At 32.7% G+C, this 26,702-nt stretch overlaps 3 protein-coding genes across 7 annotated transcripts in view; 2 read left to right on the top strand and 1 right to left on the bottom strand.

Moving 5' to 3' along the window:
- Window positions 1-20,612, bottom strand: part of LOC119840348 (PH and SEC7 domain-containing protein) — a 33,369-nt gene extending 12,757 nt beyond the window's left edge. The window contains exons 1-8 of one of the 5 annotated variants that reach the window (XM_038366922.1): window positions 20,296-20,612; window positions 6,474-6,540; window positions 5,965-6,018; window positions 4,927-5,011; window positions 2,528-2,779; window positions 1,320-1,436; window positions 679-790; window positions 208-344 (exon numbers count right to left, since the gene is read on the bottom strand). In XM_038366922.1, coding sequence (XP_038222850.1) covers window positions 208-344; window positions 679-790; window positions 1,320-1,436; window positions 2,528-2,779; window positions 4,927-5,011; window positions 5,965-6,018; window positions 6,474-6,540; window positions 20,296-20,430 — 959 coding nt within the window. In that variant the 5' untranslated portion in view covers window positions 20,431-20,612. Of the gene's footprint in view, window positions 1-207; window positions 345-678; window positions 791-1,319; window positions 1,437-2,527; window positions 2,780-4,926; window positions 5,012-5,964; window positions 6,019-6,473; window positions 6,541-8,478; window positions 8,495-20,295 lie in introns of those variants that run through there. The other 4 variants (XM_038366923.1, XM_038366924.1, XM_038366926.1 and 1 more) reach the window with 4 other exon arrangements.
- A 512-nt stretch (window positions 20,613-21,124) lies between these two features.
- Window positions 21,125-23,362, top strand: LOC119840487 (CDGSH iron-sulfur domain-containing protein 2 homolog). The gene is made up of 3 exons (XM_038367124.1): window positions 21,125-21,337; window positions 21,850-22,052; window positions 22,719-23,362. Exons 1-3 carry the CDS (start codon window positions 21,241-21,243, stop codon window positions 22,809-22,811), a joined length of 393 nt encoding a protein of 130 aa, XP_038223052.1. The 5' UTR covers window positions 21,125-21,240; the 3' UTR covers window positions 22,812-23,362.
- A 328-nt stretch (window positions 23,363-23,690) lies between these two features.
- Window positions 23,691-25,970, top strand: LOC119840475 (CDGSH iron-sulfur domain-containing protein 2 homolog). The gene is made up of 3 exons (XM_038367107.1): window positions 23,691-23,896; window positions 24,627-24,832; window positions 25,736-25,970. Exons 1-3 carry the CDS (start codon window positions 23,800-23,802, stop codon window positions 25,829-25,831), a joined length of 399 nt encoding a protein of 132 aa, XP_038223035.1. The 5' UTR covers window positions 23,691-23,799; the 3' UTR covers window positions 25,832-25,970.
- The last annotated feature ends 732 nt before the right edge of the window (window positions 25,971-26,702 follow it).

The raw sequence follows: 26,702 nt of genomic DNA, 5'->3' as shown, positions 1-26,702 counted from the left end.
GTGATATTAGAGCGATGGTTCTATAATTATCACAGTTTCTTGCAGTTCCTTTCTTGGATCATATAAGTGATCCATTTTTATTGACAATTTAATTTAACGAAAAAAATTAATATCTCTATATAACACTACCCAATAACATTGACTCATAGGTCTATGATGCACCATAAATGACAGTGTAACATCCCCCTAACAACAAAATCCCCATACCGATCCCGTTCATCCGACTCGGAGCGTGGTCCCGGCGTGGCCGAATCCGGTCTCGCATCGAGCAGCGTGTTGAGCGATGACGTCACGTCCTCCTCCATGTCCACAGCCACCGCGCTCAGCGACGACTCCTTCTGGAACTTACGTGCTTTGTTAACTTCTAGACTAAGTATTAGGTTGCATTCACGTGCGGTTACCATATGCTAAAATAAATAAATGCTACTCTGTAAAAAGTTGTCTGGTTAAAGCTAATATTCACGCCGGACGTCCAAGTTACTTGAATATAATTATATTATAGGCGCTTAAATAAAAAAAAGTAGTCTTGGTGGTTTGTTTCGTCTTATGATAACTATTCGTAGTTTACTTTCTCTAACTTTCGTACCCACATTATTGGCGTAAATACTTACATAGTCTGCTGTTTCTAATTTCTATGAAATAAGATTCTTTTTAGATTAAATTCTAGTGTATTATTACCTGCAAGTGGTCCTCAGAGCGTGAAGTTCGCACGATTTGCTGCTGCGTTCTCGACGACATTTCACCCGCGGAAGTGGCGCCGCCCGCCGGCGACGCGGGCTGGGAGTTAAATCTGGAAGAGTAAGATCTTTATAAACACTAGTATAGTAGCTGAGGAGTTCGTTTGTTCGTTTGAATACGCTCATCTCGGAAACTACAAGTTTGACTTTCGAAAAAATGTTTTTCCATTGGTTAGTTCATTGCTCGGGAAGGATAGACAACATTAGTATGTTGTGTTCGTGACTTTCACTGCCTAATAGAGGCTTCAGTGATTTTTTTTGTATTGAACAGTTTTTTATGATTACACTAACTAGCTAGAAATAACTAGCTGCGTCCCGCGGTTTAACACGCGTAAGTCCGTATCCCGTAGGAATATCGGGATGAAAAGTTGCCTATAGGTTATTCCAGTTATCCAGCTGTCTACGTGCCAAATTTTATTGCGATCGGTTCAATAGTTTTTGCGTGATAGAGCAACAAACATACACACACACACATCCTTACAAACTTGCGCGTTTATAATATTAGTAGGAAGTAGGATAAGTAGGAAGGACGTTGCCAAGTATAAACTAATTTACACACAAGTCTACAAAAAAAACACATACAATTTACTAGCATGGTCTCCCACGAGCCCCGTGTCCGGCGACGAGTTATGTCGCTGCGACAATTCCGCGCGCGCTTGTACTCTGTTCTCCGCTGGCGACGCCGGCGTCGAATTATATCTGAAATGTTGTATTATTTCGGTTCTTATTCATTAAGGAACATACAGTCATTTCTGAACGAATAATATCGTGAGGAAATCGATATTTACGTTAAAAATGCAATGACATGTGAGTTGGGACATTTGTCGCTCGGTGGTAGCTCATTGTCTGAACACTGATAGGCCTGTGACCTAAATATGGAATGGTGATCATTTATATATTTAAAGCGATAACGCAACAAAAACAGCAGGAAATATACTTTAATTTTATAAACTACCATGTTTATGTTGCATTAAGGAAAACAGAAGTTTTTAAATTAATTTATTCAGGAGGAACTTAAAAGTATTCAAAGAGTGATGTTAAGGGAGATATTGACCGTATCCTATTACCGAAATATAACCATCGAGTAACTTAATAGCCGTCGCGTTGTAACAGTTTTTTTGCTAAAATATGCACAGTAATCGAATTTCACGCTATTATACCACAGATAATCTAATAACGCCACTTTTACACCGGCGCAGAGATAAGGATATTATGATGGTTTCAAAATGCATATTTAAATGGTTGCTTATCTAAACTTGCATAAACATTTGATACAAAGATATTATTAATTTGAAGTTGGCTACTGTAAAAGTTATTATTTCATGGAAATTCCTCAATTTCATTAATTCATTGAATCGCGCGAACACGTTTTGGAATGGATTTTTTATTTTGAAAGCATGTTAGGAACAACCCAAGACTCGGTAGAGATTTCCATTAACAAACAATACAGGTCCTAATTGATGTGTTAACAAACATAAGAAAAAGGAAACACTCATTATAATATTCGCATTTAAACTTATTGGATGAATGAATCTGCAAACCACGTCCGCGTTATCAGGCGGCATGCTTCCTGGGATTCTCTGATGTAATCAGAGTGAGTGAGAAATATAATCCCTGAGACGGAACATAACCTTCGAAGTATTCACCTATAAAAGCAAGTTTCTTTGGATCCCAGTGGTGTACAATCGGCCCCACAACACTAAAACGAACCGTTATTGTCTGCCGTGAGTATCTAGGCAGTTGTCTCGTTGCATACTAAAATATGTACTAAGTTAATGATTGTTTTTTACCTATGGTAATGTGTCCGATGTGTCGGCGCGTGGTGATTGTGATGCGGGTGTTCCACCCTCGACAGGTTGAGCATCAAGTCGCCCGTCATCATGTACGCTTCGAACTTGGGCTGGTTGGCGCGCGGCCGCCGCACCGCCCTGTCCTCTGCGAGCAGCGCCTCGCAACTCTCGCCCGACTGCACGCCCGACCCGTTGCTCGACGAGTTGCTCGACGAGTTGCTGTTCGAGTTGCTGGACGGCGGCGAGTCTGGTCTGTGTTTCGATTGTATTTTTGTAATGGTTGCGTTTTAGTAGAAAAAAAAATTGTATTCTTGTACATATTACTAAGTTTTAGGGGTTTTAAATATGGAAAATTTCATGAATAAAGTTAGCTACTAAATGTGCTTGTTAATTCATAAAATTTTCATGAAGTTTTCCAATAACATTTTCGTTTAAATGTCATTCAATGTACCAATTACACTGGAATTTTATACTGTACACACTAGTAAATATTGTCTTTTAAGCGTGCTTGGGGTCGTTGGAGACATCGTAAGTCAACTCAAGTGAGGATCTTTGCGGGAAAACTTTATTTACAAGTGAATATACTTTGTTGTTTTACTATATTATCAGAGGAAACATTGTTATCAAAGCAAACAACAACGTATTTATAGAATCAAAATTTACATTTTTTAATGCGCATTATGCTAAAGAAAACAGTCCGTAAGATAATATTGAGTATGCAAATGAAAGAATAGCGTAATTTACATGGATCCTCTCACGTTCGGTGACTTAAAAAATGTATCCAAATTGAGTGATAAAAACATTAAGGTGCTACGGAACGAATAATAAAAATGTGCAGCGGAGAACGCTCAAACTGTTTAATGTACTTTCAACAAAACGGATGAGACTCTCGAGATATAATTACTAGTTTCGCTGCGACCGAAATACTTTACATTTTTTTATATAAAACAGACCGTATTGTTGTTGAGAAGAAAAATACAGTTCTTTTGTTGTTTTATTTCAACAACAATTCATCGTTATGTAATATTGTTAAGTTTTGATTTTTAAGTATAAGCAATTTAAAAAACGAATAAAGAGATGTTAATGTCTTGTGTTAATTTGAATTGGAAAGAAGTGCATTTAATCATCACAAAATATAAATTTGTATATTATATACAAAATGCACGCCAATTTAGTTATGTGGAGGACAAAAGTGAATATAATAACAAATCATCAGTTTTATCATCCTTCCCTTTTCAAATTAGTTAGAAAAGCTAAATATCAAAATGTTAGATTATTAAATGAAGTAAGTTTTATATAACAACTTTTTATATGAAATATTTATAAAGAATAGAAAAAAAATTATCACATGACAGAATTCGAACTCGCTTCATTTTTCTAAGCCGTAGTGAAGGATTGCTACAGCTCTATTCTTTAAAAAATTCACATGTATGAAGCATTACAATGCTATAAAACTGAAAATTAAACTTTTTGTATGTACCCATTAAATAATAAGACAAACGATAGAACGTATTTTTATAAACGTGAAATCTATTAAACAAAGTATCAGTAAGTACTCAATAGTTGAAAATTTCACGTGTCCAGACAACACGCGCCAGCCAACCCTTACGTCGACGGCACGGGGGAGGCACCTACCCCCAACGCATATGGCGATCGCTTATCGTTTTCGGATATCAGCTGTCAAGCTGCATGAGGGTTATACGATTTCACACAAATAAGGCAGGGCTAAATATAATTTCGGGGGAAACGCGTGGGGAAGACGGCCAAAAATAAACCTGTCACTAATTGAATTGGGCCTTAGCCGACCGCACACTTCCGAGTGTCGTATCCGTAGATTATCTATTGAATAAGAATGTTATGTAATAGCATTACGGCGAGAATGAATAATAATATAAGAATTTCTATATGACCATTGTCATTGCATGAGAAATAATGCGTGAAATAAAGTGGTAACGTTCTCGGTTTGGCGTTATAATAGGTACTGTTGCAACTGTCCGCCAAAACCGAAACCACCACGGTTTTACGTAGGTCTAATTAAAATCGAATTTTGAACCATTTTAACTATCTGCAACAAATGTTAATCTCGCAGTGACCGCGTGAGATATAACGCTTGACGGCAACTTGAAATTGAGTTGCGAATGTTGATACTTTGGCGCTTACAGGAATTAAGTTGAATCTGATTTAGTTTACTAAACTGTTATCATCCTAACTGCATTATTAAATAATCAATCGATAAAATATGTACTCAAAACCAACTGCTTAATTTCTTTTGACAGATATTTTTTTTTTTTTATGTCTCTGTTCCAGCAATTAGCAAACTATCACTATATAGTTTGTTAGTGGAACTGTACTGTATAGGTGCACGTTTAACTCTACCATTAAGTCACAAGAACACTCACTTATCGTTCTTGAGAAGCACTCCGCTGGTCCGCCGTTCCGCCGCGGCCGACAGATACCGCCGCACACTCGCTTTGATCTGTGGGTCTGAAACGTTCACTGTGTTATTCAATATTTTATTTTATTTTATGTGAGAACACGCAACCGAACTGGTGCGTCGCCTGATGGTGGCCACGATCATGCATGAACGCTTACAGAGATAGGTAGGGCCTCTGCAGATGCGTTGTTAATGTGTAAGGGATGAGGAATTAAACGGGAAATGGACACAGGCGGACATTGCTTTGAACAAAACGAATTTTATGGAATCTTAACTGAAAGAATATGATATGAAAACGTTATGGTTATTAGCATGAAGCATGTTTATTTGAGAAAAACAAAAGCAAGGGTGATGAGCAATTTTCTTTGTTCTACTTCCTGGTCAGCAATGGCTATTTATTCACTGTATGAAGGTGATTACAATGCATTTATTTTTCTTATAAGCCAAACATTCTTTTTCAGTATAATCGGAACTGTACTATACACATTTTAGCTCTACCAGGTGCCTTGAAATACCATTTGTTATTAGATCAAAATAAAAAGTGTCTTACAAAGGCTACCAGCGAAAGTTACATTATTCCGCTACTAATGGTATCACAACCTCGGAAACAATTACTAATTATTGTATATTTCAGCTCTTGTTTGTAGCAATGCAACGATTCATTTGGGAATACGTGTTGGCAACTGAACGGGAAGTTATGTTATCGAATTAAATGATATGGCATTTAATTTTAGGGCATTCTTATTAGGGTTAGAACCAAAAGATAATTATTGAATTCGACTATAACACGCACAAATTAGTACAAAATAAAGTATTTTTTTCTCGCGTATCAGTAAGATTCGAATTATTTTCTAAAATATTTGAAGATGGCCATTCTAAGTTCTAAAACAGTACCGCAACCCTACACTACACTTCCCGTCCCTACTATCCCGTCGCGCTCGCCTACAGAGCTCCTTCGTAGTTGAACAGATCACAATTTATACATTATTATCGAATAACTCACCCTTTTTCAGTCGTAAAGTGACGGGATCCGAGGAGAGTCGTAAACATTTTAAAACTGAAACAAAATAAATTGCTTGTTTACGATGTCGATGTCTCTATAATATTTTGATGAACTTGGCGAGTGAATTGCGCCACTGAAATAAACAACGTGACTCACACTATAAAGTTCATCTTTAATGGATTATATTTGTACTGTACAGTGTATAGTATTTTTATCGGTCACCCTGATAAAGCTATAGAACGAGTGTGAAATGCGAATTGCTCGATCGCGTGTCGACTTCGAGTGGAATACAACGCAATCATTGAATTAGCGTTAATCACAGCGATAGCGGTTAGTCCTGACGATTTAATGAGAAGTTAAAACTGTCTTGTAAACAGCATGTTGCGATGACTAGAGGCGGTTGAATGACAAATGTCCTTAGCCGTTTCGTAATTAGTCCGGAGCACTTGGAGCCGTTTGTGGTTTTCGGAGATAAGTGTCATGCGTGTGATAAATGGCGAATTCCTTACCTTCTCGCGTCGTGAACCGGTTCACGTCAGTCCCATTAACCTTGAGCAATACGTCTCCCGCCTCTACCTGTAATTGAACGTACACATTTATTAACTCACTTCAAAGGGTCCTATATAAATTATCTGGAATTTAATGGTCATTGTATTTATATTAAGAGTTAATAATCTTATCCTTCGTTTTAAAACGTTCGGGAGATTATGGGTCTGTCATCACTTAATATATATCAGTTTATAAGACAAGGTTGTTGGCATTTCTTCCTGAACGTCTAACATACTTGTAATTTTGATAGTCAAATAAATACTATTATATGACTGCTTTTTAACGATATGGAAGTGTGTGAGAGAGTAACACAAAAGGTGAATGTGATCGCATTATAACAACTTAATATCAACAAATAGGAAGAAAACAATAGTATTATGAGTAACGATATATATATTGTTGTATATTTTCACTGTTTAAGTCAAAGGGGCGTTCATTCAATGGTCTATTAAATGATTATCAGGAGAGTCAGATGATCAAACAGTTATATCCGCGTAAAATCTCTTCACATCTTACAATTTTAACTGTTTAATGTCTATATTTGCTTTTATAGAGACTGGGTGGACCTAGGGTGACATCAGCTTTACTCCCCCTTCGTTAAACACAAATAAAAGATTCTTACGAATCTCGATCACCACGTCTCTCGCTTCTGACGCGGGCAGAATAAAATTACTGACCTCAAACCGAGCCATTTCCGTGCCTCAATTTACGCTAATATAATAAAAAGCAAAGCTCGCTAATTCGTAGGAGATAATCCGCGAACGCGGTTTAAATCTTCATTTTCACTGGGCAGCAGGGATTTAAATAACATTCAATTAATTAGCTGGGAACCTATTATAATATTTATATCTTTATTTGCTGTAAATAGATGATATTCCGCTCTATGATACGCTCTAAAGTATACTGATTAAAAATAATAACTTATTTACTTGGAATTATATAATTGATGAAGAATTTTCGTTGACCCAATTACTGTTCAGTCTCCGTTTTGCATTTCATAAATAACACAAATTAATGAATAGTGTACCTTAGAGAAGCCAGTTATATTTAGCCAAATCATTCTGAAAACTTTATATTGTAGAAAAATATAATGTTGTTGAATGTCGTTCTTTTTTCAGTTGAATGTATCGTCCATCACATCCGAAAATATCTATATTTGCCTTACAACTTGTTAACAACATTAAAACTGATAAAAACTGATATTATCGTTTGATATGAATTATGTGTAAAGTTTAATATATACCTATCCATAAGCATGACATGAAGTGCATGCTTCGACCTCATACATACCTAGAGTATGAGTGTAATTTTATGTATAACCGTAATGATCATTGTAAATTCTAATTAGAATTGTAACAAACAGATATTATAAATTCAACGGTGATGTATATTATGAAACAAAGATATATGATATATGTATTTAAATGCAGTTTAATGGTGACTAAACGTCTGCTTGCTTGTACATACTTTACCAATGATGGTAAATTATATTTATCTGATTAAGATCTAACGTAACATATTAATTATGCCTTAGGTATTTTAAGTAGGTTCAAAAATTTTGTTTCATACTAAGATAAGATTTATTTTACTCTCTAGCTTCCTTTTATAGGGCCGATAAATTGATTAAAAATGAATGTTTCCCTAGACACTCGTTTAATTCAAAAGATATAATAAAATATATAAAGAATATGCTTAGTAAATATTTTATTTATGACATACTTTCTTTATCGCATTGAATAAAAAGTTGAATTTAAAACTTTCAAATAATTGCACGTGATAATGTTATTAAATATAAAAATTAATTAGAGATACAAAGAGGCATCTGAATATGAAAAGAGAATGCCCATTCATAACACAATTACGTGCGAAAAAAGTGAAACAAAACGCTCCATTCGAGCCAGTCCCATTTAACGAACAAAAGCTTAACCTATTTCATTCATGTTGCGTTTTCACGCTCGAACTAACCTGTAATAGTTCACAGACATATTTTCGTATCGGCTATATCGTTGGCAAGTAAGGTCACAAGCACAAATAATGCACAAAACAATTACACAAAGCGGATAAACTATCGCAACTTCCTCCTGCGGACGGCACACCGAGCGCGCACTTCGCAACTGGTTTCGAACGCTAAAAACTAGTTACAGATAAATATAGTGGAGTTAATTCACTTTTTCGCGCGACTATTGCCCTACAGTCGGCGAGATACTGAATGCATCGTTCAATGATGCGTAGAGAGGATAATGATGTGTGGATGCATTGGGTCGTCACGTAACCACACGACTGGCCGTCGTGTCGTCCGCCGCGTACTGTTATCTAGAGGGGACGCTAACGAGCTTCGGAGATAAATTAAATCATCAGGCGAAAGGGCGTAGGAAATTGGAATTAGGAGACCGCTAGTGCGGCCCGTGCCCACCGCCGGCCGTGACATTGACTTCTATCAGATACGTCACTTCCTAATTATTTACAGGGTGAACTTTACACGGGGTCGATAATTTGCTCTATGGGGTTGTTATATCGTTTAACTTAATTTTGTTCAAACATGAACTTATCAACAGAGAAGGAACAAAATGATCATCTAAAATGATGCTTTAACATTTTGAAATTACAAGAATTATATTGCACAATATAAACATTACCATTCATTACATAAACATGGTAATGTTTATATTGACAATTATTTTATTATATTAAACAAATAAAATAATAGTCAATTATACTAGAAAATAAACATTTAAAATATAATGTGCTCCTTTTCCTCCCGCGCATGCAGCACAGGAAAATAAAAGACAGTCCCGGGCTTTTACTCGCATTTTTCCGTTTCCGTAGGACTTCCTATAAATACTATATTATATCCTTTATCGACTCTCAAAATATATTTGAGCTAAATTCCATCCAAATCGTTTCAGTGGTTTTGGCGTCAAGAAGAGACAGACAGAGTTACTTTCGCATTTATAATATTAAGTAGCGATTATATTTATGATTAGTCATTCATAATAACGAAAAATATTCATAATGCACAAAGTAAAAAGTGCTTATAGTGACAAATGTTTAATGAAAAAAAAAACAATAAACAGTAGCATGAAGTCTAGTAAGTATGTACCTATGTGAAATTCTAAATGCATAAAACCAAGAGGCTAGCTTTAGCTTCACATATGTCTATTTTTCTCACTAAAGGCTACAATATATTACGTTCATGTCATGTCGCCCTCATTATATTCAGATATTCATACAAGTGGAATTCCTTCTTTTAATATTGAACATAATCTTATGTGAACTCTAACGGGAATCATAGGGACTGTGACGTAATCTTATAACAAGCAGATATAGTCTCGGGTGATATTCGTGTAAAACTTTGATAATATAACGAAAGTCTTATTAATATTATAATACGACTGTTCTTGTCAGCTTCATTTGTTTAAGATAACGTATGCGTCGGTTGGCACGACGCTCTGTAAAAATTACGCTATAGCGGATAAAACACAGTAATAACCGAAGATTAATATTGAAGAAGAAGAAATATTGTTTAAAGAGTAAAAAAAAATTATAAAAATACATAATGATCTTTTGTAGCATCTGTGTATCATATATTGTAACACTACAAATAAAGTTGAATACACGATTGATCACATTACTAGATCTTTAATCAACTATCAACTATCTATATAAAAATGTACCTGAAATTAATTAAAATACAAGAATCGAAATATGTACTGCGCATTTTGTTATACTAGTATGAAAACTGTATCGCTATCGGTTAGTGAAATAAATTCGTGGAATTGAATTACGAATTAATTTGGAGACCAATGCGGCACGTATCGTTTGCATGGTGTGCAATGAATAGTATTTTTTCTACTATTTGATTGAGTCCATTACTAATACATCGGTGCATGAGTATTCATGGAAAGCCTATCGAATGCATTTACATGTACATGAGTCTGAATCACACAGATATCGGGTGGAGGCCTGAATTTATTACCGTACGTTGACGAACCATGTCAATCTAAACTTTCATCTTGTTTTGATTTAAACACTATGCACCGAATGTAAGAACTGCATGGTCTTCTTCTGATCAAAATGTTTATATAAATACATTGCTTCTGATAGATTTTTATTGCCGAAATATATTTTTTTTATGTTATGTATACACGTAGTTCTAAATAGACGAAAATATACGGTAGTTGTTAATTTTATTTTTTTTGTTGTTCTTGTGAATAGATTGAGGCTGTACATAACTTTTATCTTTAACGTTATAAAGCTTTCAATCACTATCTTAATACTAGCGAACAAAAACTGTTAGTGTAAAAAAATCATTTCAGGTGGACAAAGTCACCGGCGCCAGCTTGTGTAGTACAAACCAATAAAGCTTTGAATTGTGACGATAAATTTCACTTTCAAAACGACGCCAACACCATACACTGCTCGCAATTGATATAAAACTCGTCATAAAGCATAACAATTTACAATAACAATACCGCGCCTCTCGCGAGCAAATACGGCCGTGCGGAATTTACAAAGGTTCTATATTCTTTCGTTTTAAATTTCAACTTTCTCTGCACTCCATCGTCATTACGGAGTCATCAGCGCCGCGGGCGCTCTCAACAATAAGTTTTTCGCATTATAGCAGGAATCTGTTTCAATAAGGAATGCGCAGACAAAAGGTACTAGTAAATTGTTTCGGGAAAATTGGGCTGTGGGAAAATTAGTGGACAAAGATGTCTCTATTTTAATGTTAAATATTCTGTTCACAATTTTAAAGTAGGTACTCTTTATTTTGTGTTCAATTAAAAGAGGCCATTTATGTACACACATATTGAATTATTATTTCAGTTAAATGGTGTTGTAAAAATGTAGAAGACACACAACTTCGGGTCGTATAATTAATATTATTTCGTTAATTTTGAACTGACAATTGATTTATTCGTGAACTTAGTAAATCATTATTTCAAAACTCTCATTTTGTTATTATTTAGAATGTATTTTTCTACATCGGCCGCTACACCATAAAACATGGCATGCCGGTCGCTCGATCGGCAATGTTTGTCGATGAAGGTCACAATACGTGCTTCGACAAAAAAACAGCAATCCAAAGCGGGAATTCAAGCGATAGCTAAAACTGTATTATTAAGGTTAAGAAGTGACTTGAACTAAAAATAAATTTAAAAAAATTCAGCATAATATTTTTAATAAAGAAAAGTATGCAAAACAAGTTTTTAAGCCGCAGAACTATGCAAATTAATGAAAAATTAATGTGCATATATCTGTAGATGCAGGCGGAATGCAACATCTGTGAATTATAATTATTATTAATATGAATATCTTCGTATTTATGAATTCAGTTGGGCTAAAAATTGCAATATATTATAATTTACGTGCTAACCGTACGATTGAGGTGAGAATAATTATTATTCACAGCAGACAAGTCCTATTACCAGACGTATAAACAATAGTTTTTTAAAAAAGGTTCTCATTTTGATGGTTTAATAACACCGGCTGCAGAAAATTGCAACGTAAAGAATAAACTTTAAATGAAGGTTGAATGTAATGACTACCGAATGAGTAATAGTAAATGGGTACATTATTATACATTTGTATCACGAAGAGTACATATAACAGATTAATATGTAGTGGAGATAATCGATTTATTTAAAATTTTATTGCTGGATATAATCGAGCGTTAAGGAGTTATTGAAACTGGGCTCTCTGTTGAGTAGTCTTAGTAGTTAGTTGGAGTTTGACCCTATTAAGCTCTACAGTGCATAGGCTAGCATCGGCTTACTACTTTGTTAGCTGAGTCTTATTGCTACTGTAAAACAGACATTCCTATATTTTTATAGTTGAAATTATACGTTGACTATATTCAGGATCCCACTTTCCACTTCTTTAATGAACCTCCTTCAACTGGGTTAATTGTGCGCGTCAAAATACATTAAACACACAAAATTTATTGCCGATTAATAATATTAACGATTATAATAAGTTTTCTTAGTCAACGCAATTTTGTGCAAACACCCAAAAACTCAGTTTATTACACTATTTTATATTCCTGCCCCCCACACTTTAATCTTCAACATCTTCATACATTCTGTTTAAATTAAGAAACTAGACCCTTCGCTTTGCGAAGTGAACCTTGATTATAAGATAATGTGCGATAGGAAAACCGACGGTTAATCTTGACACATATAAACCATAATTCCCGGAAATAAGTCCTAAATGAATCAGCAACGTCGTAGGTGGTCTTTGGTAGCGCACATAAATACATCACCATAAGGTCGAATGAGTGATGTAGGTTAACGCACAATTAGTATCGATACTTGCGCCCCGATGGATATTCGTAAATCGTGAACATCAAACGAGCGAGCTACGCCCACGTCGGTGCAAGCCTACGCGCTTTCAGGTATTTGAGTGGCCTTTTCTATTTTATTGGCTACGTTCAACAAAACGGATTATATCAAGTTGCAAGTACTACCTACATTCCCTTGATAATACTTATCATTTTCTAACAAGGCTTTATAAAAAAGCTCGATTGACAACCAAAGATAATTTTATGGCGATTCAATATTTCAAAAGATCACAAATTCAAATGCATGTCGCGTTATATCTATATATAATAACATATAAAGAGTAAGAAAATAAGAAATGCCCATGCCAATAAAATCACAACAGTGCGTATTTAGTTAAAATTTCGTTGTAAAGCTGTATGATGAGAGATCCATATCTCTAATACTACCTTTTAGATTTTGCCGTCGTATTAGTGGTGTAACTTAGCTAGTAAATAAATGAAAATGCTCCTCTCTAAATTATTGTTTAATCTGTCTCCACAAAGTTAACGACCCATTTTGACAACGATTCTTACTACATCGTGACTTAAATAACGAGTGTTTGTTCAGATTCTTTGTTCTAACTTCAAGTTGAGAAGATAATTCTTCTACATTAGTCTTCAAAAACACATAGTTGGTAATTATACTTAGTTTTAAGGTACTCAGCGACGGTATCTTATCTGAATTAGCAAACGTATTGTCCGCCTAAGCTTACGTGAACTTTGCGTTCATATAATAAATCTACCCATACAAAGGTGTGGTCACATTGACCCCTAATATTGTAGTAAATATCGCTCGGTAAATAATGTTATTAAAGCCAAGAGCGCAAAGCGTATTGGATTGGAAGCCGTAGTATTGCTTTTGCTGTGCAGGGACAGTTTTTAATTAAATCAGCCGCTTAAGGGACCAATTTATGTACCTGTACTTTATTCATTCGTCGGTATATATTTCGTTCAATGTTTGTAATATGCCTGCTTTGGGACTCTGAGGCTCATTCTGAGTGCCATTAATGTTTAGGAATTTCGTCTACACGTGCTACGTGTGGGTAGAGTCTACAATTACATTTTATTGAAGTTTGTTTTAAGTACAAACACTTATTCGATCCACTTATTGTGGACAAATTGTGATCAATTTCCATTGAGTAGTATTAAGAATTTACGCTATTGCCATGAAGAGAGCCAAGTTTCCATGATATATTCAAATAAAGATTTCATATCGTTTCGTCCAGCCGTTACGTGACCAAACTTCCATATTGAAGTTTTGCTATTCATCCTGGGTAAATAACGACTTCTTAGATAATATGTTATATTCATTTTGTTCTTACGTATGTTTATTGGGACTTTGCTCCCTGACTTATAGTTATATCTGGTTTATCAGTTTATATGAGCCTACATTCTGTATATTTTAAACTGGCGGTACGCCCCGGCTTCGCCCGTGGTACATATATAGCCTTCCTCAATAAATGGGCTATCTATCTACACTGAAAAAATTTTTCAAATCGGACCAGTAATTTATGAGATTAGTGCGTTCAAACAAACAAACAAACTCTTGAGCATTATAATATTAGTAAAGATTAAATTATTCTGGAAAAATTTTTTTGGTGAGGATGTCGATACGTAAATAAACTTAAATTAAACAAAACAGCTTGATAAACATTCTATTGTAGCGCCATTAAAATCCAACTTCCTACAGGAATAGGAAACCATCGTGCATTAAATTGAATTTCCGCTGCGCTTACAAGATGGGAAATATGCCGATATTTCAAGTGGCAAGGCTTTTGCGCTTGGGGAATAAAAAATTTATAGTCACAATGTTATTGAGAGCTCGGATCAGCGAAATGGGTCGATGGAGGACAACAGTGTCTATGCAGCGAGTGTATAGGTTCAAGAGTTGGTGCATTTTGTTTGAGGTTTAATAAAAAGTGGAATGCATCGACCACCTCCTAAAAGAAAATAGGAATTTTATTTTCATTAATATCATGTCTCGATAGAATTCCATGAGAAGGTCTCGTCATTAACGTTTTTGTTTGCATTTGCATATTTGGAGGCCTTGAAAAATCTATAAATAATCTTAAGAGATTTTAAGATATAAATGAAACCATAAACATATACCTAACTCCATGTAATTGACAATAAGACTACAGGCGCATAGAGGCTATTATTTATTTAAAATTTAAATGGTTTGGCACAACTATACAGAAGTAAATAAACAGCAGTGCGGAAGGATTATCCGACCTTTTGTGACGTCTGAGGATGATGGATGAATACTAAGAAGACAATACAACTATGCTTATGAAGTGTGACGGTTACAAGCGTGACTCTAAAGAAATATTAACCGAATCTTTAAAGTAACACAAATCATCGTTGTTGAATCCAATACAGTCATATCTGTGTATAGTGTATACGTGTCTCTAATAGATGTGCGGTTGCCTACCATTACATTACTACAAGTATAATTATCCAATGAAGATATATAGATTAACATATCCAGTTACAAATACGGTTCTCTGATATCCGTATTAAGAACACTTTTGTTTATTCCATATTTACTACGACTATTATTATATGCCTTCTATACGATATAATGTATCTTCTATTTAGGATAACCATCTTCAAATGATTTTTGATTATATTGATCGTAATCTTATCAGCATGCCAGTATGCAAACAATGCTTCGAATGGCTTCGATTGGCCATTGACAATTTTTTGTCAGAAAACAGATGACTAAATCAACCATGGTTGCAACTTTCGGGTTGGTATTGATTTATTGACATTTTAGTTATATTACAAATTGCTGTCATAGTTGCAGTGTGTTTGATGTGTGTTGATATACCTAAAAAAATCAGTTACGTTCCAGGGGATGTTAATAAAAATGCAATTCTGCAATCAACAGTAGAAAATTTCAAATGATCTCTATTTGAATAGAATAATATCCACAAGATAAAAGCTTATTAATCATAATGTAGACGTTTGCTCGCATGATTGACGCAACTAATGAGTAAATGGAAAATCGAAAGCGATCTATAGTGCGACGCTTGTTCTGATATGGCGATACGGGTCTTGTTAGGAACTTGCTTTTTTATACGAACCGGCTCAAGCCTTTCTAATGTTGAATTAATTAAGCTTTATCAGGAAGATAACAGAGACGAAGTTTTCACTATCGTCTCGCGAAGTGTTTACAACATATCTACATTATATCATAGCTTTTGATAGCTGTTAATTATCAATGTCGAAATTAGTATACTAAGAATTTTTTTCACAATTTGAGCTAGGTACATTATATATATACTAGGTTTGTTTTAGGATAAAGCTACTTACTTTCTGCTAAAATAAGTATTGGCTACAACTTGTTATGTCTAAGAATGACCTACGTTTACAAACGCCGGCTTAGAAACGTTGAAAAAAAGGGACATCAATAAAAAAAGGTGTTGTTATAAATTCCAATACTTATTGGGACCTATAACCTTATATTGTGTATGATTTTATGAAAGATGTACGTGCAGCTAAAACCTTTTAGCGTGGGCGTGTAGTATATAGTGCATTATGCATTTTATCAATAGATGTTGGAGAGTTATTTATCTCACGTAAAAGTAGTATATTTTTTATATCTACTAAATAGCGATGGCATAAGGAATTGTCACGCATAGGTCATTTATTTCTGTTTTTTTTTAACCAATTTTTAAAATTAAATGACACAAAAAGGAGAGCAGTAAATGATAAGTTTTGAAATAAATACGTAACATCATGGAGTTTCCACCAAATAAAAAAAAAACATTTCAAAGCCTTGGCCTGCAACTTGCCTTCCAAAAGACGAAGAAATAGCTTCTATTTTTTTCTTAAAAACTTTTTATCTCACAATGTAACAGAAAAAGTTTTACTGAAGACTAGCTTTTAATATTACAAATAGTGGGCAGAGGAACTTTTAGGTGTTCAAGTGGATTTGTTCAACTTCAAAATACATTTTAACTAATTACATTTGTTAAGTTTTAGTTTTATCATTGCTTTGAGAAAATATATAATTTTTTTTATATTATACATACACCATTCGTTTTAATCATGATGTGATACCTATAGTATAAAGAAGAAGTATAAAGAAGTTGACCTAAATAATAAATATTGCTTAAATAGAGATCATAAGCGTTAAAGACCTTAAAGGATAAACATCGATTGCAAACTGCTATTGACCTGTCGGTATCCTTGCGTGTTGGTCCGGTTGAGTTAAATGCCTTACGTGAGACGGAGAACTTCTACAACAGTTATACATGAACCTAGGTAAATAACACGTTTAGATTTGATACCAATTTTGAAGTATTTATATGATTTTTGGATTACCATTGTTTTAGGGTTTCATGAACCGTTACAGATAGACAGTTGAATTATTTAGAGATGATGTATTTATGTTGCTGCGTAAGCAAAAATCGAGGTTAAGCAACGATTGGTAGGGTGTGAAATTGGATGGGATATAAATATTTTTACAGTTGTTCTTTAACTTCTTTGTACGGCGCGCTTGATCGATTAGAAATTTATCTCTCTTTCTTCTACTCCTTTTTTCAAAGTACAAACGGTATCATGCGCAATAGATTCGACAGATAAGTATATAAAATGATAAGACAATAAGGAAAAACAATTCTTCGAAATAATACAAGAGAATAACAGAAAAAAGAGCTTGATCAAACTAAAATAAAACAGTTTGTGGAATTTTGTGCAGTGCTATAAAACGAATTTGCTAAGCAATCAATGAGATTATGTTGTTATTTGTGACTTCTGGAGTTTAAATAATAATTGGGTAAAGTTTCTATCTCGAGTGACGTCGTCTAATGCGTCACCCAGACGTCTCGCCTGTGACCTAAGTGTTTAGGTACATTAATTTCTAATAATAAGCCACTTTATACTGACCAATGAAATTCGTTCACGACATACGCCCTAAATAGTTCGAGAATCGTATCTTTACTGGAATCTTATGTTACAAACAAAGGATTGTAATTCGAAATTGTCGCGATAAAAATTGGAATGCGGATTAAAATTTCACCATTTGAATGGGTATCTCGATTGCATATACCTGCATTAATATCTAGGATTTTACATAGAGTAAATAATATTTAAGAATTTTTTCTATGTTCACTCTACCTACCTTTATTGATCAGGCTATGATGTATTTAGTTACAAAAAAAACTTTTATGCATTTTTTTTTCACAGATTCACAGATTTATAGCAGTTGGGACAAATTGTAGTAAAATTTGTACATACAAGAGGTATACATTATTGCAGCTATCAATAAAATTTATATTACAATCAATGAATATCGAGTACATAAATACTGATAAAACAATAAAGTCCTAAATTAAATTTTTCTTTTTAGGTTATGGTTCTCAACAAATCCATATGTTATCAACTGATCTACATGATTTTCATTTGATAGGAAATTATTATCATTTGATCCCATTACAGAATTTGTAGTGGTCACTCCTCGCAAAACAATATTATATATATCAAATGGACTTCTAAAAAAAACATATAATGCAATGACATGTTTCATTGCATGAATGTGTGTTATCTTTCATAGAAAACAATAAGAGTTGCATAAGATGCACCATAAATTAAACAAATACAATATTTCCTTGCAAAATATAACAATGCATAAATTAAAATAATAAACATGATAATATTGGATAAGTGATTGCGCTATTTATAAATTGTCAATTGTCCTGTAAAGTAATTTAATTGTCCTCTATTTATATTTTATTTTTAATTGCATATATTGCCTAAGAATCTATATAAATTTAAATAAAGTAACTTGCCAACTATATACTGAAAAAGTTATTTGTGTGTGTAAGTTAAATATCAAATTAATATTAAAGCTATATATCACAATCAATTACAAATAGAAAAGCAATGAATCCTGTTGTCACAATGCCATAAAGAATAAGGGATAAATCTCTTGAGACAGCAGTGGCAATGACTTTATTATTTACATCCAAAAGTGTATTCCATTAAAATCAACTCCACATATGACATTTTATCCATTTCATGGTTAACAACAGTGACTACCAAATTGGGATTACCAAGAACATACATTATTATGTCCCAAAGGCATTTAATATTTGCCAATGATATGTTAATTTGTGCAATTTATTATACTATTCATCCCATAAAATAAACAAACAACAATTTCTTGAAAAATATAATTAATATGTTGATGTGTATGCATTGAATTAATAAAATATATGTTATAACTAAATGTGTAAAATAAACAATTATTCTAAAAAGAACTTTATAATAGGTTTATAAATTTGTGATAATACTTAGATGTTTATAATTAGTTTCACTCAATATGACATATATTTAATAAGTTTATAAAAGGCCTCATCTAAGGTGAAAATTAAATAATGTATTCCTAAAATTACATTATCATTCTATAAAACAAACAACTTGTGTTATGTATTGAAGTATATAATAGAGCTCTATTTTGTCTTGCTATAAATTGGCTTACTCAATTATTTAACATTATAATATAAAACAATATGAAGTTAAACATTATATAAAATTAACTGTCTAAAAAAACAAAAAATTATCAAGTCTTTAATTGTCTTTTAACTTTGTACCACTACATCAGATCAGGTAGAAAAACTAATTGAAAAGATCATTAAATTAATAATGATGTTGTGTATTTGTTTATATATTAACCTAAAAACAATATAGTTCAGTACATTGTATATTATACAACGGTAGCTTGTATTATAAGTAATATAATATACCATAAGAGTTTTATTTAAATACTTTTATTATATTGACTGACTTGACTGTATTTATTGATACAAATGAGAAATAGTCTATGATGTGACACTGTAAATTAATGGCAAGACATTTAATACTTCAATTTAGATCAATTACAATAGCCATTCTCAACAAGTGTATTAGTCATCATGCAATATCTATGACAACATAAATATACTAACAAAATTAAAATTTTCCAAAACCTTCAAATTTACATGAAACAAACATTTTTTTAGTCCAACACTATGTAATTTATTTACGAAAACATGTACATATGTATACCTATAAGAAATAGCTAAGTTTACTTATATGTCATAGTAAAATTAATTTATATTAAAGTTTTTAGATCACTGTTTATGCTGCAAACAACATAAAGTTGTCATAAAATTACAGAAGGTTTGTGTTGAATTGCTTTGTATTGAGAAAAAAAATCTTATATGACATAATTAATTATTCAAGGTGAAAAGATAATGTCATAAAAATTAAGGTTTTATAATTTATTTGCCAAGGTTTTTTTTGAACTCTTTAAAGATGAAGTAAGAGTTGAAAGGAAGAATTCGATGTATAGCAGACTGGATAGTTGGTATCAACAAAAAGGTCCAGTCCATTTAAATACTTCACAAAAGGTAATGTATACAGAGACACCTAGTCAAAAAAATTAAAGGAAATGATGAACAATGTTAACCGCTTACCTCACCACTGCGAGCTGCAGGAGAGTTTTCCTCGATTTCATAAATTATGTGAGGTAAACCGGCTTCACCTAGTAAAGAAAATCCGAAACCTAAGTTGTCACTTCGATTCAAAACCACTAGTCTTTCCTCAGCCATATTCAGTGTACAGCAGCATTGGATAGCATTTTTTTATAAAGTTCACTATGAACACTTTTAACACTCCATACAGTTTCAAAGAACGGTTTATTACTTGATAAATCTATTAAAAATATTCATAATTACAAGTAACAACGTACATATGATTCGATAGGCAAGCGCACCCATCCAAAGCAACGACAGTCGACAACTACAGATAAACAAAACGTTGAACTTGTCAAAAAAAGATAAAATATAATTTGCTCTAGGTACAAAAATATTTGTAAGCCGTAGCCGTTATTTGTTAAAACCAAAATCCTTTTTTCTACATATTGTAATAACGAATACCAATATTTATGTCTAGGTATATAAATATATTATCTAACTAAAAAATATAATATGTACAGTGAAACAAAAAAAAAATGACATCACTTTTCTTTGTTCAGTGGCATTTTAATTATTTCTCTTTTTTTATTTGTGATTACCATTTTTCAGTTTTTCATTTTTAATAGGTTACCTACATTTGTCCCCAAGTATCCTAGTGTATGACTTACCTTATCTTTTTATTTGCGAAGGACTATATGAACACCGTCAACGTCGCAGATCACTATATATTGTCACAGATAACATAATATTATGATATTATTTACAACGTCACCGTGAAGTGTCACTGTATCAGCCATAGGTGTTAGAAAATTGTCAGAACTCAGAATTGGCATTTGGCATTTCATTTTATTTGAAAGTTACTTTTGTCACCTCATTGACGCTAAAAAATACCGGAATCACAATTTATATCTTGTGTAATATTTAAATAAAATTTTATCTTTAAACATGTACTTCATTTCCAATGTAGTTAAAGTGACTATTCCAAACTATTTAGCGGGATTACCTATACCCGACTCTTTTGGAGGATGGTTTCGATTGAGCTGTAAGTGTATATCTTTATAATTCATTTTTTAATGTGCTTACTGCTGGGTGGGTACAAACCCACCACACATGCATTTTGTTTCATTTTGGTTTATTTATTTTTATAGCACTTAAGAACTTACAAATAAATTTTATTTCATGTACCGTTAACTTGTGCGCGACTAACTACCGTTTAAAAAGTCTTCGGTTTAATAGGTATGGTGTCAAGGTTATTGACATACTTAGATAATGAAAGTCATGTTTTATGTAATATTGCAAATAACTATTAGAATCATATGAATAAATATCGTTGTTATATAAGACTATAGAAAAGTCTGTACTGACTGTTAAAACTGGAAAACATATCGCCAAGGATGTAAAGATAAAAATTGAATGCTTAATTTATTTTAATTATATGTACTTACAACAGGTTTACTTAATGTAGAGTATTTATTAAGCACAAAATAGTTTGAGTTATCTTCTGTACTCAATTCAATGTATTTAATGTTAATAAAATTATGGTAACAATTTCAGTCCGTGATTGGCTTGCCCTTGTACCACCAACACTAGCTATTGGAGGCATATCATATGTGTCTTATCAAACAGTGAAAAAAGCTAGAGAAGCTGGCCAAGTTAATCATGCTATTCGGAAGGATATCAACAAAGTTGTGGACTTTATTGATATTGAAGATATAACAGAGAAAGCTTCCCTGTGTAGATGCTGGAAAAGCAAAAATGTAAGTATATATGATAAATAAAGGATCTATTCAATTGAATGATTGGACTTTTTGTCCAAAGATAAAAGGAAGTGTAAAGATATTTTACTTTACTTAAAAGTATGAATTGAACCGAAGATTTTTGAAAATCAAAGACAACAACTAATAAAATATTGAAAGAAAACTCAAAATGCGACTAATTCATACAAATGTTTATTTAAAATTCAGTGACTAAACTGCAGCAACACTTTCTCTTAATCATAATTTTATCTATTTTATCAAAAGTTTATATATTATGCGTCTTTAAATTTTGATAAAGATGTAAAGATTAAACTAGGCTAAACAAAAAAGTGTTTATACATATATATTTTTTTGTTTCATTAATAAAATTGTGTCAAAAAAATGTACTCTATATATTATACTTATTTAAAAACAATTACATTTGCAAAAACATATTGCCAAGGATGTTGTGTTTGCATGTAATTTCAACAATACCAAAAATGTTTATAATTCAATAGAGTTGGATTTGGTAGAGCACTAAAATATGATAATTTATTTGCTGTTATATTGTAAGAAGCTAATTTGGAATCTTGTTATTATCTGCTAAATGAAATGTTTTATCACTTCTAAGATGAGAAGGCACACACACATATGTCTTATGAGTAGTAATATTTTATTCATTTACAGTGGCCCTACTGCGATGGAGCTCATGGTGCCCATAACAAAGAGACAGATGACAATGTAGGCCCAGTAGTAGTCCGTCACAAAGAAAACAAGTAAAGGAACATAATTTTACACAGATACCATGTTAAATAATTTGTGATAACTTAATTGGATGCAACCATAAACACACTTGATGTGAATTGTGCTAATTAATTACGCATTTTGAGCATTTGATTATAGCAATTGCCAATTAATAATAAGATGATAACATTTTTTGTACTCAGAACTAGAAAAAAATGGATTCTATGATGGATATTTTTAAATAAATAATGTACCATTTTTTATTTAATTTGATGTAGTATTGTTTTAAGGCTTTACTTTTTGATTGCATCTTTTTCTTGGTCTGAGAATTCATATAAAATTTTACATGATTTTTTGTAATTTTGTTTGTCTTTTACTCTATAAATAAACTTTTTTTTTATCATGTACAATATTGTTAGGTGTGTTTTTGGTTAAATATTTATTTGATCAGTTAACAAAAAGTGTGATTCTATTATAAGTATAACTGTGAATTTTTTTAGATGAAATAGTACTATCTGCGTTATTTGTTTACTGTGCAGTATTTTGTTACCAGTGGTTCTTTGAAAATAAAATATTTTTTAAGGGTTTCTTGTTATTATTTATTGCAAAAATGCTTAACCTTACCTTACCTTAAGTGTGGTATCCATTGTGGTTATTTTATTTTTATGGATATAAAAATATAAAGCATATAAGAACCTATAATATATAATTAATTATATTATTCAACTTCCTACATTTCCTTCTGCATGATACAAAAATAAACAGACTTGTATAATGTTAATCCAAGATACACACATACCAACGATTAGTCCTTTGAATACAACCTTGAAAAGTATTATGGTCAATATTCATTGCGTCATTATTGCATAGATATATAATTATTTATTTTTTACGTATTGTGTAGATAGTTCTTAATCTAATCTACGTTTGTGTTGGTTATCGAGATATTAAATTTAATGGATTGAAGGCGCACTTACTGTGCTGTAGGCTTTTAAATATAAGTGATTAAATAGAAGTGTTTAAAATGAATAGCGTTTCAGTCTTAATAAAGGAGTCTATTCCAAATTATTTAACTGGCTTGCCAATACCAGAATCCTTTGACGGATGGTTTCGTTTAAGCTGTAAGTAAACTCTTTACCTAATAAAATAGATATTCAAACCGTGTTTATGTGTTTTTAATGTATCAAATTTAAATACATATTTAATACTGATCCTAACCTAACTATGATTCTCAAATACAAAGTGTACTTGAAAGTTACGATTTTTTTGTACCTTTGGCTTGGTTTGGTTCTTTGTACTTTTTTTTTGAATGGGAAAATAGGCGACCACCTCCTTGGTACAGTGATAATGGCGTTAGCGTACCGTAACCAAGGGGTCCTAGGTTCTGGACTCCCATTAAAAAAAATCTAGGCCTGACAGGAGTGACATTTCGACTCTCCACTTTACAAGGTCAGCGTCTGAGTACTTCGTTAAATATATTTGCAACCGTCTATATTTAATTCAAGTAAATTCAAAGCAGTATTAGGGTAGATTTTTTAGACGTCCATAGATTATAAAAAGAACACTTTTTCTGTCGCTTTCGTCGCTGGAATGCATACTTATAAGGTAGTAGGTACTTTTTTAGAAAGGATAGCAGATTCTGTAGAACCGTATCAACTGAGGATGTTCGAAATTTAAGAATATTTTTTCTCTTGCACTTCGTGTAAAATGGGCGACATACGGGAAGCATACAACGTTTTGAGGGACTATTTTACTGATTATTACCATTAGGGACGGTCCCGCAAAATAGACGACGACGAGACGTTTGACTTTATAAGTATTCATAAATTAAATTAGGATTTTTAATTACAGTTCGTGACTGGCTAGCTTTGTTGCCTCCTACACTAGCCATAGGTGGTCTGTCATATGTATCATATCAAACTGTGAAAAAAGCAAGACAAGGCAATGGAATGATGAACCATTCAATACAGAAAGATCAGCGAATAGTTGTAGATTTTATAGATATTGAAGATATATCAGATAAAGCACCATTGTGTAGGTGCTGGAAAAGTAAAAAGGTAAGAGGATAAGTAAAAAATGATTAGATAGGTACTTTAAATATTATACAGAATTTTAGATTTATTTTATTTAAGTTCCCAGTCACTGTGGCCGTGCGTCATAAGTTATCTTTCTGGAGAATATGTGCAGATATTAAAATATATAATACACGGGAAAATGTCACAAATGTTCTAAAAAAAAAATGAATCGTCTGTGTTGTTAACCTATGTGTATAATGTGTTATATGTATGTATGTTCTATGTATATTGTCACTCTGAACACAATGCATTGAAAATTCTAACGAAAAATGTTTGCTGCGTGAAATGTATGTGATTCGATATGGTCTATCTATTTTGAGAACATGTCCTTATTGTTTGTAAAGCATTATTAAAGTTATACTTTGTCTAAAACATTTTTAACACTCATCTGCTAAATATTGTGGTATAAATTAGTTAGAACTTACTGTGGTAGTCGAACACGCTTCGGCACGAAATGGGCCAGAACGGCGCGAAATAGCAGCATACTCCTGTGATTCGTACGGTGAATGGGGTAGTCGGAGGCTCGTTTCCTTTTCCTCACCTTTCCCTGTCTCTTCCTTCTTCCCAGCTATCAATCTTTTTTCTTTCCCCTTAAAAGCGGGTAGCGCATTTGTAAACGCACTACCTGTGCGAGTGCTCATAGGTGTTGGTGATAAAAAAAAAAACAAATTTAATGTATTAATTATTATGTTTTAATTTATATTAAATTCGGGTTGTTTAATGGATGTTATTACATATAAAGATTCCTCTTGCATCACCTATTAAAAAAAAAACCAATCAAAATCCGTTGCATAGTGTTAAAGATTTAAGCATACATAGGAACATAGAGAAAGTGAATTCGTTTTATACTATGTAGTGATTTTGAAATGTTTTATTATATTTCAGTTCCCTTATTGTGATGGCTACCACTATGCACATAACATCATGACTGGGGACAACACTGGACCTGTTTTAGTGGGATATAGGGAAGAATTAAAATAAATATTACAAGCATAATAGCCCTACATTTGAGATGATCTTGTTGGTATTGAGCAGTATTTATTTACACTAAGGAGTTATCTTTAAAGCACTTATAATGTTAACTACCTTTTTAAAATGTTCCATAACAGTTGCCCGCGACTTCGACCATGTGGTTATGTACATAATAAATATGACATATGAAAATTAACGCAAGCTTCTTGATCTCATCGTCACTAATATCATGCAGTCCTGATTAAAACGATGGAATTTGTGATAAAAGGTTCGAACAAATATGACGTAACTCTGGGTTCAAACGTATCAGTAGTTAAAAAGAAAGTGAATAATCAATGAGTGCTGGATTTCAATAAATATGGATGTATAAAATTTGATAGTTATGTGAATAACGGTTAAAAATTCATGATGTAATTTATACTATCACGATGATGATGGTAAGGAGCAGAAACGGAAAATATCGCGGGTATCAGCTGATCCTTAATAAATATGCAATACTTTATCAAATTATAAAGCTGTGTTTCTTGGTTTGTATTTTAAAAAATTTATATGATTTTAGTGCCCGGAGATAGATGATAATGATGGCGAGAGACCTTCAGCTTTTATAAATAAAGATTAACATAAGAGATTTTTCCGAATTTTTTCCTTTTTACCGACTTCCTTGTGTATTTAGTTATGAGATTTAATAAATAAAATTGATAACATTTATCCAACGCAAAAGATAAAGTATAAATTATTGCCCTGTTATTTATTATTGGAAAGTTAATGGATATCACCCATAATATTAATTCGAAATACAATGTACAAACAAACAAACAAACAAAAACACTTTATTGTGCACCAATGATAACATAAAGTAACAAAGAATATATATATACAC

Source organism: Zerene cesonia, chromosome 6 (genome assembly GCF_012273895.1).
Source record: "Zerene cesonia ecotype Mississippi chromosome 6, Zerene_cesonia_1.1, whole genome shotgun sequence".
NCBI lineage: Eukaryota > Metazoa > Arthropoda > Insecta > Lepidoptera > Pieridae > Zerene > Zerene cesonia.
The sequence above is the reverse complement of the archived record's forward strand: the minus strand, read 5'-3'. Positions and strand labels throughout refer to the sequence as shown.

Bases quoted from the DNA above. Each gene is read 5' to 3' on its own strand.
- LOC119840487 (XM_038367124.1), top strand. From the start codon at position 21,241: ATGTACTTCATTTCCAATGTAGTTAAAGTGACTATTCCAAACTATTTA. The intron at 21,338-21,849 runs GTAAGTGTATAT...TAACAATTTCAG, and splicing joins AGGATGGTTTCGATTGAGCT to TCCGTGATTGGCTTGCCCTT. The intron at 22,053-22,718 runs GTAAGTATATAT...ATTCATTTACAG, and splicing joins GATGCTGGAAAAGCAAAAAT to TGGCCCTACTGCGATGGAGC.
- LOC119840475 (XM_038367107.1), top strand. From the start codon at position 23,800: ATGAATAGCGTTTCAGTCTTAATAAAGGAGTCTATTCCAAATTATTTA. The intron at 23,897-24,626 runs GTAAGTAAACTC...TTTTAATTACAG, and splicing joins CGGATGGTTTCGTTTAAGCT to TTCGTGACTGGCTAGCTTTG. The intron at 24,833-25,735 runs GTAAGAGGATAA...ATTATATTTCAG, and splicing joins GGTGCTGGAAAAGTAAAAAG to TTCCCTTATTGTGATGGCTA.